General features: G+C 43.6%; 1 protein-coding gene across 1 annotated transcript in view; it reads right to left on the reverse strand.

The window, feature by feature from the left end:
* The window catches only part of CUX2 (cut like homeobox 2), a 478,876-nt gene that overhangs the window by 48,722 nt on the left and 414,928 nt on the right, over positions 1 to 15,226 (reverse strand). The window contains 4 exon segments of the mRNA XM_044275790.1: positions 431 to 489; positions 4,028 to 4,219; positions 7,180 to 7,296; positions 9,082 to 9,130. Coding sequence (XP_044131725.1) covers positions 431 to 489; positions 4,028 to 4,219; positions 7,180 to 7,296; positions 9,082 to 9,130 — 417 coding nt within the window.

Genomic DNA, 15,226 nt, shown 5'->3' on the forward strand with positions numbered 1-15,226 from the left:
TTTTGTGGACCGCAAACTACATACGGTCGTGTGCATGAGGCCTTAGGAGAGAAAATTATTTTTGTCATTTTATAGAATTAACATTTAGTTATTACTGTAAAAATTTCTCTTGGGATTCGGAAAATAATCCCACTAAACTGCACAGCAGCCCCTTACTGATGTAAATAAAGATGATAAAAGCTTCATGTGGCTGTTTAGTGAACACTTCCAGGAGATTTATACCCGATTTTATAAAATAACAGATGGATATGTATTTTGTGCACGACGGAAGGGTAAATATATACAGCACTGTAATGGGTATAAACAACCCCTAGTGACACCACCGCCTTATTTATTGGATTATAAACCTGGGAGCGTGCTGTGTTCCCCGTGGCACATTATTAATCAGATGGATAGAGCGTAGGCTTACAAAGGGAGGCAGAAATCTCACCTTAGCTCAGTTTTAATTTCTTCATAATCTGACTGACTTCGCAACTTCTCTTCCAACTTCTGCAGAAAAATGAAAATGGGAGAATATGATTTGTCAGTCTACAAGCTCTCCAGGTCAGGTCTTAAGTAATACACACACACACATACACATATATATATATATATATATATATATATATATATACACACACACACATACATAATTATATGGTTATGCTACACATACACTGTTTAGTTCTATTAAGAGGCTCCAAACGTGGGGGGTAAATGGGATCAATTACAACAGTGTTATTTTTTTCTCATAGAAAAGCAAAAGATGGTTGATGGCTCACCAGCTTGGAATGGGGCTTTAAGAAGGACTGGGGTCTATAGCCGTGTATAGCTGTCCAAGTTGCCATGCATGGACTAACCTAACTTCTAATAGAAAAATACTTGCTTGAGGTTTTACTGCACCACACTTAAAGGGGTTACCCCATGAAAAATATTGTTCATAGGTAAATCCACCTCATTTTTATAAACATTTTTTGCGTTCACACTTATTTAAAAAAAATGCTTCTATCCCCAGATATTGCAGTAATAATATCAGAACAGTTCCAAATGCTGTTTCGAATGAACAGCATTTCTGGATCCACCTCATTAAATGTGCCAAGGAAGATGCACATGCTCAGTCTTGCTCCTTCAGGTATGCAGTGGGGCCCCAGGTGGGGTAAGACAGTTGCTTCTGAAGCTGCAGCATCTTCTCCGAGTATCTGAAGAAATACTGAGCAAATGATAAGAGTAAAACAGTGTTTTTTCATTGCTGAGGTGGACTCAGAAAGGCTGTTCTGACTGCAGGTGGTGCTGTACTAATGTTATTCCTCAAATATCTGGGGATATGTGCACTTTTTAAATACTTGTAAATGCAAAGAATGCTCAGAATTATGGGATGGATTTAACTATAAACAATATTTTTCATGAGATAACCCCTGTAAGGATATTGTATAAGAGGGAGTGATCACATTGCATTGCATCCATTCCTCAGCTGTTAGCAGAAATAGCTATGTACATACAGGTTTGCTAACTCAATGTACACAAGAATGTTCACTGACAGCAAACATACACAGTCAAGTCACATTATTATGACCACCAGGTAATATCCAGAGTGACGGCAGTGTGCAGAACTGAGGGGCTTGGAGTGACTCAATAAGGTCCTGGTAGGTTGTCTCGGGTATCTGGAGCCATGCTGACTGCAGTGTATCCCACAGCTGCTGGAGGGTGCGTGCGGGAGGATCCATAGAGCGAACACAATGATTGAGCTGGTCCCACAGATGCTCAATTGGCTTCAAGTCTTGGAAGTCTCAATCATGCTCTTCCAACCAATGTTGGACATTTCTAGCTGTGTGACACGTCCCATTGCCATGCTGGAAGATCCCTCCGCCTCAAGGGAGACAGTCAGGATGTATGGGTGTGTGTGATCTGCAAGGATGGATTCATACTTAAAATTGTTTGAGAATGTCTTCCACATGGATGAGTGGGTCCAGAGAATGCCACGAAAATGTTCCTCAGAACATAACACTGCTACCACCAGCTTTTGTTCTTCCAGAAATGGTTGCAGGATGTTTGTTCTCTGATGTTTCTCATCGGACATCCATCCGTTCGATGATGCAGAAAACGTAACTCATCGGAGAAGGCAACACATTGCCAATCAGTGGAGCTCCCATTCAGATACTGCTGTGAAAATTTAAGCTTATTCTGCCGATACAACTTTGTTGGTAGAGGTGTAGTGACCATCTGCTTCAGAGCCCTATAATCATTAGGGTTTGCTGAACTATTGTTTTAGACAAACATCTGGTAGCCCCCTGGTTCGTCTTGGCTATGAGCTGCTCCACTGTAGCGTGTCAGTCCGCCCTTGTGCGCCTTCATAGTTGATGTTCACCTCTCAAATCAAATGCACGTGGTGCTCCACAATCTCCACATCACTTATTCACAATGGTGCCCATTTGTCCACTCACCATAAACTTTCACTACAGCAGCACGTGAGCAGTTCATGAATTGCGTAGTTTCAAAAATACTGCCACCCTTGGCCTGAACGCCAATAATCATATCATTCTGGAACTATGAAAATCACCCATTTTACCCATGACAGCAACGAGGGATATGTGTGCAGACAGCCTATCGCACAGCTTGTATACCCATAAAGCCTGCTCACCACATGTCTTCATGAGCTATGGGACCTGACTGTGTATATCTTAAAATGGTCAGAAAATGAAAAGCCATAAACTTGCCCCATATGGAGACACCTGCAATGGCTAGGATAGGGTATACATCCAGTCCCAGCTATTTAACTCCGCTGATACTGAGGTCAATAGTGACCATAGCATACAGGTATTTAGACAGGGCGACCTCTGTCACTGATCAGCCAGGTTGTCATGGCATCTGAGGCCTGTCATTTTAGTACTTTTATTGCACCCTGTCCAAGGTAGAGTGTAATAGGATAATGGTATTATCACAATACACAGCAATAAAGAATTGCAGTATACTGTAGCAATTATGCAGTGTTTTTACATAAAAAAAAAAACCACATAAAAAATAATAAATTGGTACTGCCACATATGAACATGTTCAAAATAAAAAAGCACAATCTCAGAATTGCCTCCCAAAAAATGGAATAAAAAATGATCAAAAAGTTGCATGTAGCTGAAAATTGTACAATTAAAAAGAGCTCATACAGTTCTGTTGATAGAAAAATAAGAACGTTATGGACATCTGAATATAGTGGCACAAAGGAAACTATTTTTTACAAGTGGTGTAACATAGCAAAAAGTATGTTTGGTATTGCTATAATTGTACAGAAACATGTCACTTTTACTGCAATGAGCTCTGTAAAAATAAAACTCAAAAAACAATGGCAGAATTGTGGGGGGTTTTTAAATTCCACTGCAATTTTTTATTTATTTTTAAGTGTCTCAGGAGAGGATTTGGTACATTAAATGATACCATTACAAATACAACTCATTGTGCATAAAAATAAACCCTCATAAGGTTATGTTGATGGGAAAAAAAAATGTATAAAGCCTCATTCACACGTTCGTGTCCGTGCTCAAATCCGTGAGAAGGTGGTCTGTGATGCATCCGTGAAGCTGTTTGTGACAGAACAGTGTTGGGTCTGTGTGTCCGTTTTTTGCTGTCCATGTTGCATCCGTGTTTCACTGACACTGAACAGCTGAAAAATAGTCTTCAAAGCCTCTCTTCTTAATGATCCGTGAAACATGGATAAAACACAGATGTTTTCACGGACCCATAGACTATAACGGACGTGATGGATCCGAGAACACGGACAAAATAGAGCATGCGTCCATGCTAAAAACACTGACCCACGGACAGTGCTAAAACACTGATGTCTGAATACACACATTAAAATGAATGGGGACGTGTGCTGTCCGTGGAGAACACGTAAAGCACACGTCAGTAAAACACTGACGTGTGATTGAGGCTTAACTCTGGGAATGTGGAGAGGGAAAAAAAAAATCTAAATGTCGCTGCCAAAACTGGCTTGGTCCTGAGGGGGTTAACCTGAAGGGTTTAGTGGTAGATTAATGTCCTAGAATGTGAAATGCACCTCTATGGCCTCAGTTTTGACGAGAAGTTGCTGTTCTAGTTCAGCTATTTGATTAGATGAAGATTCTTCCAATTCTTGTATGGAGTTCTGGAGATGCTGAATATCCTTAAGGAGCCTTAAAATTTCTCTGTCTTTAGAAGCTAAAGCTGATTCTAAATGAGATCCAGAACATAGTGAGAAGCCACTTTTGTCCTAAAAAAAGAAAGAAAAATAACACAAAAAATACCTGTTATGATACTTTGACTAATAGAGACAATTAACATACGCTTCAGATACCATTAGGTAGATGTATAATCCCTTTAACTTCCCTGGAGGAATAGAAACAAGAACATGCCTACTTGAGTTACTCTGGAAATGAAGAGTAATGTTATTTTCTCTGAGCAAAGACACTTGCTGAGCAAAACAACAGAAACTGTGGCATAGGTAATAGCTGCTCGTACTAGCAAAGTATACAGTCAGCAGAGCTTACCATAAAACCCCACCATGCCAACCTAATGTCTTCTTGTATCATTAAAGGGTTATTCCCATTATAGACATTAATGAACGAGTCCGAATGGGTCGCTTGAACCAGGTCCAAATTATACAGCTTGAGAAAGGCCTGCATGCCGAAGCATATTTTGCGGATGTGCTTCACGGTAAAGCAGCCGTGGAACATGTTACCAGTAACTTGGACTCTTCTGCACTTCTATATCAAACATATATGCCATAAAGTTCAGATAGATGAGGGTCCCACCCAGAAATTAGGTGAGGCAGTCACCAGCCATTGCATCTAGGCGGGGAATGGAGAGGTAGGTGTATGTGGTTATCCTGTACATATGTCATAAATGTATATAGTGAGAATAACCGAATAACCTTTTAAAGGTAATCACAGTATGCACTCTTGGAATCAACTCTGTAAAGGCATCTTAATTAACTCCATAAAGGCAACTTAATTAGCAGGTTAACCTAGTGGGCATAATTGGGCACAGTAAAAAAAAAGCCACCCATATCCCAGGGGCGGAATGGCCATAGACTCTACATTGCCAATGTTCAGGAGGGCCACCTGAACTCTCCTCACAGCCGCCAGCTAGGTAAGTAAGAATCTATTGCTCCCAGAGTTAATTAAAGCTGGGGGCGTCAAGTAGATATGTATATGGTCAGTGACCACAGGTGGCCTCATGATTCCTGAATTCAACTGTATTGCCATCCTGAGGCAACTGGAGTAGGAGGACAAAACGTGGCAGCTGGTACTGGCCACCACAGAGGGGCAGTTTCTGAGGAGGTATTTTGTGCTGCTGGGGCATTATTTTGTGCTGCACTGTGGATTTTGATACTGCTGGGGCAGTTTATTGTGTTGCACCGAGATATTTGGCTCTGCTGTGGCGGTACTGTGCCACAATATAGTATTGCTGGCCCTGCTTTCTTCGGTTCCCCCTTCTGTCAATTTTTTTTCCACAATTACATTAAGTTCCCAGTCTGACAACTCTATAAAAAAAACAAAAATGAATAATGCTGGAAACAGACATGCAGCTTTTGCTGCTGTTTGAGGTGTAGTTTTTATGTAGTTTTTTTTAGCCAAAAGAGGATCCAGCAGGATAACGCTCCTCATATTGGTTATCAGGTTTGCACAGAGGGTGCTTTTAGGTTTGTATGTGTAATAATAGTGCGCCGTATATCACTATATGGCTGTATATATATTAATGGTGCTCCATATCTGACTATATGGCTCTACATCAGGGGCGTAACGATCGCAGACGCAGGGAGTGCGTCTCTCTACTGAGGGGGCACCTAATCTGCCATAACTACTGTGAGGGGGGGGCACATAATCTGGCATAACCACTGTGAGGGGCACATATGTGGGCATATCTAATGTGAGGGGCACATAATCTGGCATAACCACGGTAGGGGGGCACATATCTGGCATAACTACTGTGAATGGGCACATATCTGGGCATATCCACTGTGAGGGGCACATATCTGGGCATCCAGCCGCCAGTTCCGACAGAATGCCAGGAATTGGCCATACACAAACCGCAGCGTGCAGCAGTGTCTGTCCGGACAATTCTCTGCATTTTTTGTTGCACGCTGCAGTGCTGGATCCAGAGAACTCCAGCAGGCTGTTCTCTGCTGGAACAGTCTGCCGGAATTGGTGCCACAGATGTGAAAGTAGCCTAATCTTTCCCCCAACCCCTTATCAGATGGTAATACAGAGGTGGGACATATTAACAAGTGAAGATGGACCCCCCATAATGAAAATGTTCACTACAATTGGAAGCTGCCATATAAGCTACAATAACATCCGGAGATGCTTGCACGTGAAAAATTGTATTGTCTATACTGTCTCTAATTTTCTTATTTCGCCCACAAGTGTTTGGGAATAGAGCATGCAAATCAGCTATTAGCAAGCTCTGCCTCTAATGCCACCAGATGTAAGGCAGCTATCCTATAAGTCACTGTGCGACCCTTTAACTAGGCCTCGAGACAAGACTTAAAATAAGCCAGCACCTCATCTGCTGACAGCCGTTTCGGGGTGATTGCCCCTCATCAGTGCAGAGCAGAGAGTACTGAACTAATTGGATGAGAGGTCTAGGTAAACCCCAAAGCTCACAAGTTATTCAAAGTTTCCGCAGTGGAAGATACGTAACCATTACATAGTCAGATATACTCTACCGACCATGTGTTTGGCACCTTCCGAAACAATAGTATGATTTCTAGCATATTCCTAAGGATACAATCTTCCACTCACCAATGCAGCAGATACTTTGCTTTGCTTATAATGATTTGAAACCACATTGGTGACCACTCAAACTGCACTGTGTGAACAAGGCATAAAGGCAACCAGAATGCAGCTGTATTCTTCAGTCTAAATGTTGAGAATTGATTTCATACATTTTGGGCATTCCTAGCACAAAGTATGATCTATACAGAAACATGGCTGCTGGTAATGGACAGTTGTCAAGACATTCCTAATCCACTGTTGGTGTCTGAGTGAGTGAAAGTAAGTGCCTCTAGACATTTCTGGATATTCTTGGCTCCTGAACTAATGAACACTCCTTTAGGAAACCCTAAACAGTGCTACGAGCAATACAGCCCATCCATCTAATCTGCATATCTGTACATGTAGATATTTAGCATATCCCATTGCAACCAAAGAGCTGCCAGAATAGACTCACAGAAGAACTCAGAACAGCAGATCCTTGTGGAGAACAACAGGTCAGTCTAATGGAATTATTTGCAGATGATAATTGCTCCCTGAGACTCTCAACCTCCCTCTGAGCAGCTTCTGCTCTCTGTAAAAGACAGAGAAAATAGATGGCAAACATCAACACAAGTCAGGCGTTTTCCAATAGTAAACATGTAAAATGAGGCCACACAAAGTCATCCATATGTGATGTGCTTTTAATGTATTCAAGCATGGATCTTATCCTGTTCTCTTCATAAACTGGAGTTCTAAGAAGACACTGGACCACATTGTGTTGTATCATCCTCCTAAGTGGCCACCTGGGATGGTATACTGACCCGCTCTTCTACTACTAGACCACCAGAGAAAAACGTTACCACTGATCACAAGTATTCTTGGTTTAAACGTATTGCAATATAAAGTACATGCAAAAAAATATTGCTTGTTTTTTTCTGTACAATACATTTTCGTGTCTGATAGTGCCCTCTGCTGCTTATCCTTCTGGTCCACCTTCTCCTGCAGTCAGAGGTGGACTAACATGCTCAGTAGCTTACCTGCTCTCTTACCCTCCCCTCAATGCTGGTGTAGTGATGTCACAGTGAAGAAAATAAAGTGGTTCAGGTACCTTTTATTCATTTATATTTGTATAGCCATAGAAACATATACCGGTATCTACGTATATCTCTCTCTAGACAGTGGAGAAGGATATGGTGGAGGCATTTCAAACCATATGAATCTCTCCATTTGTGAGGGACTATTTTCTATGCTGGAGAGGAAGGGGTTAACAACTGCTAATAGCAATGCATCCTCAGAGATGTAGATGCTTGTTTCGTCTTATGTGAGTTGTTACCCACCCACAGAAAGGAAAGACAGCCCTTCAGATAAACAGATAAGTGAGCAAAACAAAGTTTACAGTCATGGGATAACCCATTTAAAGGTATATCAACATGGGACATGTGGGGGGAAAAAATATATAAATTGACCTGCAGAGCAAATTAAAAAATTTGCAGCATTTTGATATATGCTGCGGATTTACACTGCAGACTTCACAATTTGAAATGCATAGGTTGAAATCTATGGCAAGTCCACAACAAATATGCAGCTGTAATTCTGCTATGGAAACACATTAAGATCAGAAAATCTGCCCTATATTGCCGCAGCCTAATGATTTTGTTCATCTCTGCAGCCAATTTACTGTTATTGTATCTGAAGTGAAAAATGAATTGTCGTTATTAAAAGAAAAAAATACAAATTACTACTGTATTGTGTCTCTAGCTCCTGTGCAGATTTACGCATATCCACGGCAATAGACAACTTTGTGAATTTGAAAAACAGAATGACTGCTGTAATGACTGGCAATGCATGACATACAGAGAAAAAAAATGTTAGAAAGGCAGTAAGTTCACACTTAAAAAAAAAAGTGTGAACCTACTCGTAGTATATATGTTCCCTTCCCATTTATTTATTTTTTTTAATCACAGCATGCTCTGTGTGTGTGTTTTTTTAATGTTTTCCTATAGACCTTCTATAGGGAAAAAAAATTTGTCTGGTAAAAAACAAACACCAATAAAAAAAAAAACAGCAGAATTTCAGACAATTTTTTACAAGCCAAAAAGCCCAAGGAAAAGACGGGTGACAGTAGCTTTTAACCTGTATTTTGCTAATGCGTCTGGGACAGCAGCGGTGGGGATTTTGCTTTCCTTATGGCTGCTAATATCTATTATCAGATGGGAGTAATTGAGATTATTGATATAGATTACAAAACTGTGCAGAATACAACTCCCTCGTACATTATTTAAAAGTATGTTCAAGGGTGCACAGCTTGGCATATAGTTTTTAGAGCTTGCAGGACTCCTAGGTAACAATAAAGCTAGGATAAAATAAAGATACTTACCCGGTGAGCTTTTTCGAGATTTGTCATTATCATGCCCACTTCATCAGCCCTAAAGAAAAAGCAAACAAAGATATAAGTATATATTAAATTAATTGTTCCTAAAATGCCCCGCTGATAGCATTTGGTAGCCATCAGAGGGCAGGGAGTCCGACCCCCGCCAATCTGATATTGATGACCTATCCTGAGGTCACAGTCTTGGACAACCCTTTTTAAACCTAATCATGAACCGGTGAATTTCCCTTACCGTTCTAACAGCAGCAGCCATGTAATAGACAATACTTTTTGCATTGGAAGCCAGAAGTTAAATTGTGACAATCTAGATTAGGGCTCATATTGTGCACACAAATTTCTCTCAATCACCATCAAAGAGAAAATTATTTACAACACATCTAGGTAAGGGAGGTCCATCAAATTATCAAAGAACATCTGCTTTGGCGTACTTTTCTCCTAGTGATGCATAATATGAAGAGGAAATGTGTTGCCGTGTGTTAGTAAGACTGGCAAACCACACCGACAGCTGTGAGATTTGGCAGCCTGCAGTACAGGAGAGAGCCAAAAGGGGTGCAGAAGATGTTCCAAACTCATAAAAATGGATGGCACCACACCAATTAAAATAACAACCAGCAAATGTACATTTAATGAAGTCAAGACGTTATTTTAATATAATCCACTGCTTTCGTTTTCCCTAGGCAGCAGCTGTGCCTGTGTGTAAGGGCACAGTGTTCAGGATGCCTATGTTTCACAGCTTTTACCAACTCTTTAGGAATTGGCTGGAATACCTATTCCATATTAGTCATGCTGACGGGGTTAACTGTACCCTGTGCATGCCTAAGCAGAAGTACTGGAAACAAGCATTTTATCTGCCATGTATTGGACTGTTGTAGCTCAAAGAGTACCTGATCACAACCAATGACAGCTGCACAGAAACCAAAATCAATGTTATGCAGTCCCAGATACTATATAGCAACTCATGGGTCCTGGGGAAAAAACTAAAAGTGGCCCAATGTTGTAGGTAGGTCCAAATTGACAAAAGGTGGGGTAACACAAGTAGGCAGGGCCTGCAATAGTGGTAGTGCAGCACAAACTACAGCTCCAGCAGAACCAAATAGCACAGTGCAGCACAAAATACTGGCGCCTTCACCACAGCATTTAACTACATCACCATTCTGAGGATGATACAGTTGACTTCAAGAGGAAGTACCTGATGCTACTAGCATTAATTAATGCTTAAGAGCATCAGATCGTTATGTACCCAACTGGCAGCTGTAAGGAGGGCTCAGCGGCCTCCTGGTCATCGACACACCAGGAAATTTCCCTGTATGGTCTAAGGCCAGTCTGCCTTGAGCAACTCATAAGATCTACACAGCAAGCTTTACTTCAAGATTAAAGAGGACCTGTTACCAGTGGCGTAGCGTGGGGGGGGGGGGGCGCGACAACAGGGCACAAGGAGATGAGCGCTTGCATTGTGGAAGCGCTCATCTCCATAGTCATCTGTATTGCTGTCCTCGGGACAGCGATACAGATAAATGTGCTGCGGCGGGGCAGGGGAGGAAGTGGCGTCTCCCTTCTCCGTTCCTCTGATAGGCTGCAGGCACTTTTTTTGCGGGGCTACGTAACTGAGCAACGGATGCGGACAGCACACGGAGTGCTGTTCGCATCTTTTGCGGGCCCATTGAAATGAATGGGTCTGCACCTGAGCCGCAAAAACTGTGGCTCAGATGCAGACCAGAACAACGGTCGTGTGCATGAGGCCTAAATCTGTGTTAGTGAGCACTTCTCCTTTGCCGAGATAATCCATCCCACCTCACAGGTCTGGCATATCGAGGTGCTGATTAGACAGCATCAATATTGCACAGGTGTGCCTTAAACTGTCCACAATAAAAGGCCACTCTGAAATGTGCACAGTTTTGCCTTACGGGGGGGGGGGGGGAATTTGCCTCACACAGTGCAATACATCTCCGTCGCATAGAGTTGATCAGGTTGTTGATTGTAGCTTGTGAAATGTTGGTCCGCTCCTCTTCAATAGCTGTGGGAAGTTGCAGAATATTGGCAGGAACTGGAATACGCTGTCGTAAACGCCGATCCAGAGCATTCCAAACGTGCTCAATGGGTGACATATCCGGTGTGTATGCTGGCCATGCAAGAACTGGCATGTTTTCAACTTCCAGGAATTGTGTACAGATCCTTGCAATATGGGCTGCGCATTATCATACTGCAACAGGAGGTGATGGTCGTGGATGAATGGCACAACAATGGGCCTCAGGATCTCGTCACCATCTCTGTGCATTCAAAATGCCATCAATAAAATGCACCTGTCAGTGTCCATAACGTACTCCTGCCCATACCATAACTCAACTGCCACCATGGGCCACTCGATCCACAACGCTGACGTCAGCAAACCACTCAACCACACAACGCCACAAACACTGTCTGCCATCTGTCCTAAACAGTGAAAACCGGGACTCATCCATGAACAGTACGCCTCTCCAACGTGCCAGACACCATCAAATGTGAGTATTTGCCCACTCAAGTCGGCTACGGTGACGAACTGCAGTTAGGTCCAGACCATGATGAGGACGACGAGCATGCAGATGAGCTTCCCTGAGACAGTTTGTGCAGAAATTCTTTGTTTCTGCAAACTGATTGTTGCTGCAGCTGTCTGGATGGCTGATCTCAGACGATCATGGAGGTGAACATGCTGGAAGTGAAGGTCATGGGCTGGTGTGGTTACACGTGGTTTGCGGTTGTGAGGCCGGTTGGATGTACTGCAAAATTCTCTGAAACGCCTTTGGAGACGGCTTATGGTAGAGAAATAAACATTCATTGCACGGGCAACAGCTCTGGTAGACATTCCTGCAGTCAGAATACCAACTGCACGCTCCCTCAAACGTTGCAACATCTGTGGTATTGTGCTGTGTGATCAAACTGCACATTTTAGAGTGGCTTTTATTGTGGGCAGTCTAAGGCACACCTGTGCAATATTTATGCTGTCTAATCAGCACCTTGATATGCCCCACCTGTGAGGTGGGATGGATTATCTTGGCAAAGGACAAAGGAGAAGTGCTCACTAACACACATTTAGGCCCCATGCACACGGCCGTGCTTCACAGCCGTGTGCAGGCCGTGGAACCGCGGCCTGGATCCCTCCTGAGAGCAGGAGCGCACGGCGTCACTGGTTGCTATGACGCCGTGCGCTCCCTGCTGCCTATACCAGTGTATTACTGTACTGTGCCGGCAGCAGGGAGCGCACGGTGTCATAGCAACCAGTGACGCCGTGCGCTCCTGCTCTCAGGAGGGATCCAGGCCGCGGTTCCACGGCCCGCACACGGCTGTGAAACACGGCCGTGTGCATGGGGCCTTACACAGATTTGTGAACAATATTTGAGAGTAATGGGTCTTTTGTGTATGTAGAAAATGTTTCAGATCTTTGAGTTCAGCAGGGAGCAAAACCGCATTTATATTTTTGTTTATTTTATATGGTACAATACTGAGAGGAGCACTATGGGGGCACTTGTTACTGGCACATGATTGGGGGCATCTATGGGTGGCACTTCTTACTGGCACATGATTGGGGAGCATCTATGGGGGGCACTTACTGGCACATTATTGGGGGGATCTATGGGGGCACTTATTACTGGCATATATGGGGGCACTTATTACTGGCACATTATTGGGGGGCACTTTTTACTGGCACATTGTTGGGTCGCACTATGGGGGCATCTATTGAGGCCACAAAGAAGGGGTATTTTATATGGGGGGGCACTAAGGGGGAGAGGAACACTATGGGGGCTTCTACTGAGGCCACAAAGAAGGGGTATTTTATATGGGGGATTTTATACTGGGACACATTATAGTGGGTACTGTGGGGTTAATTACACTTTAAAAGCACAACAGACAATCCAGAAAAAAAGTGAGAAAGAACTCAAAGGTAACAGCAAAAGATCTACAGAAGACTGTACAAACTGCAAAAATCTTGTTCAGGTGTCTAGGAAAATGTTTTATGAACAGATGAGACAAAAGTCGAACCTTTCCAGAATAAATGCCAGAACTATGTTTGAAGAAAAAAGAACACTGCACACCAACACCAAAACCTCATCCTAAGGCATCATGCCGGCCTTAACCATGCTGCGAACCGCAAATTGTAGTCCGCAATGCACGAGCACTGACCGTGTGCCTGCTGTCAGCAGACGCATTCTCTTGAATGGGGTCATCAATCTGCATTGGTACGGTACATTAGCGGAAGTACCTCCATTCCGCACCGTATATTCTGGATTGCGGACCCATTCATGATTAGGTGTGCACACAGCCGCTGCCTGTATATTGCGGGCCACAATACAGGAATGGACCTGCTACGGTCGTGTGCATGAGACCTAATGCCTTATTCACAGAGTCAGTGTTCGGTCAGTTGTTTCCATTAGTGATTTTGAGCCAAAACCAGGTGCGGCTCTAAACACAGAACAGGTGCAGATCTTTCCCTTATACCTTTTGTCTGTAGAGGCTCAAATCCTGGTTTTGACTCCCAATCACTGATGGAAATCACTGACCAAACACTGACGTGTGAATAAGGCATAACTGTGGATCCTGATGCAGGGAGCATCACAGTTTTTAACTGTTAGGGCTCATCCACACGAACATACCCATATTTTCCGCCCTATAAGACGCATAGGCCCATAAGACGCACCTAGGTTTTAGAGGGTGAAAATAGGAACAAAAGGTGTGTTAAAATTATTATATTATTAGGAGTGAGGTCTCTTTCATTAGGAGTGGGGTCATTAGGGATGAATTTCTGTCAGGGAACAGCTCTCACAGCAGTCACAGTGCACATAGTCAGGAGCAGGCACATGTGAAGACTGAGAGGCAAAGCAGGCATGTGTGACAGGGAAGTCTGCTCCGCCCCTCGTCTGCCTGCTCCTGTGCTCCGATCAACTTTCCTCCATAACATTGCATCTTAGGGCCGGCCCTGGTCCCTACCACAGAGAACTCGCAGAGGCGACTAGCCCCTGCATCCCACCATCTGCAACAGGGGGTGGTCCCTGCCTCCTAACATCTGCAGCGCGCCCAGCCCTTTGAGCCCAGCACCAGCAGCGCGGCAGTGGTGGTGCAGACTCAGGATGGAAACATGAGTACCCCTCTGATCCCGCATTTACCGTATATACCAGAGCGAAAGTCAAACTCGGAGCGGGAAGCAGAGGGCACTTTCGGCAACTGGAGCGCACACCTGCACAGCGTGCGTTCGCTCCAGTTGCCAGAAGTGCCCTCTGCGAGTTTGACTTTCGCTCTGGTACATACCAGTATATGCTGGATCAGAGGGCACTCATGTTTCAATCCCGAGTCTGCACCATCACCACCGCTCTGCGGGTGCTGGGAGCGCTGCGGGTGTGTCACACATGGGGGAGGGGACATTTTTTTCCCCCCATCTTGACCCTGAAAGACGCACTAATTCCCCCCCCCCCCCTTTTTGGGCGGGGGGTGCGTCTAATAGGGCGAAAAATACTGTATTTTCTTTCAGTGTCCGTTCCTTTTTTTGGGCGAACCATTCACTTCAATGAGTCCGCAAAAAAAAAAAAAAATTGGATATTATTCCGTGTGCATTCCATTTCCGTATGTCTGTATTCCCATTCCGCAAAAAAATAGAACATGTCCTATTATTGTCTGCATTAGTGACAAGCATAGTACTGTTCTATGAAGGGCCAGCTGTTCCGTTCCGCAAAATACGGAATGCACAGGTATGTCATCCGTATTTTTTGCGGACCGCAAAATACATGCGGTCGTGTGCATGAGCCCTTACATGATGGCCTAGACACCTTGCGGTCATTGAGGGAAAAATGAATTCTAAGGTGTATCACAACATTTTATTGGAGAATGGAGAGCCGCAGTCTATGGTCTTAGGTTGAAGAGTTGCTGGGTGATGAAACAAGGTAATAACCCAAACTGGTTTAAAAAGTAGATTTGCGTTTTGGTTTGGTCAAGTCCTGACCTTAAAACAAGGCATCTCAGAAATATTGATGATACGTTGAAATAAATTTATAGAGAGGAGGCAGATGCCCTCTTTATATCACTATTTGTAGACTACATTTTGCAGGTGCACAAAAATTTCAAATGTGTCCATAGGGCCCCATTAACCCGTTTTATGCCAAAAGTGTGT

The sequence above is a fragment of the Bufo gargarizans genome, chromosome 1, assembly GCF_014858855.1.
Source record: "Bufo gargarizans isolate SCDJY-AF-19 chromosome 1, ASM1485885v1, whole genome shotgun sequence".
NCBI lineage: Eukaryota > Metazoa > Chordata > Amphibia > Anura > Bufonidae > Bufo > Bufo gargarizans.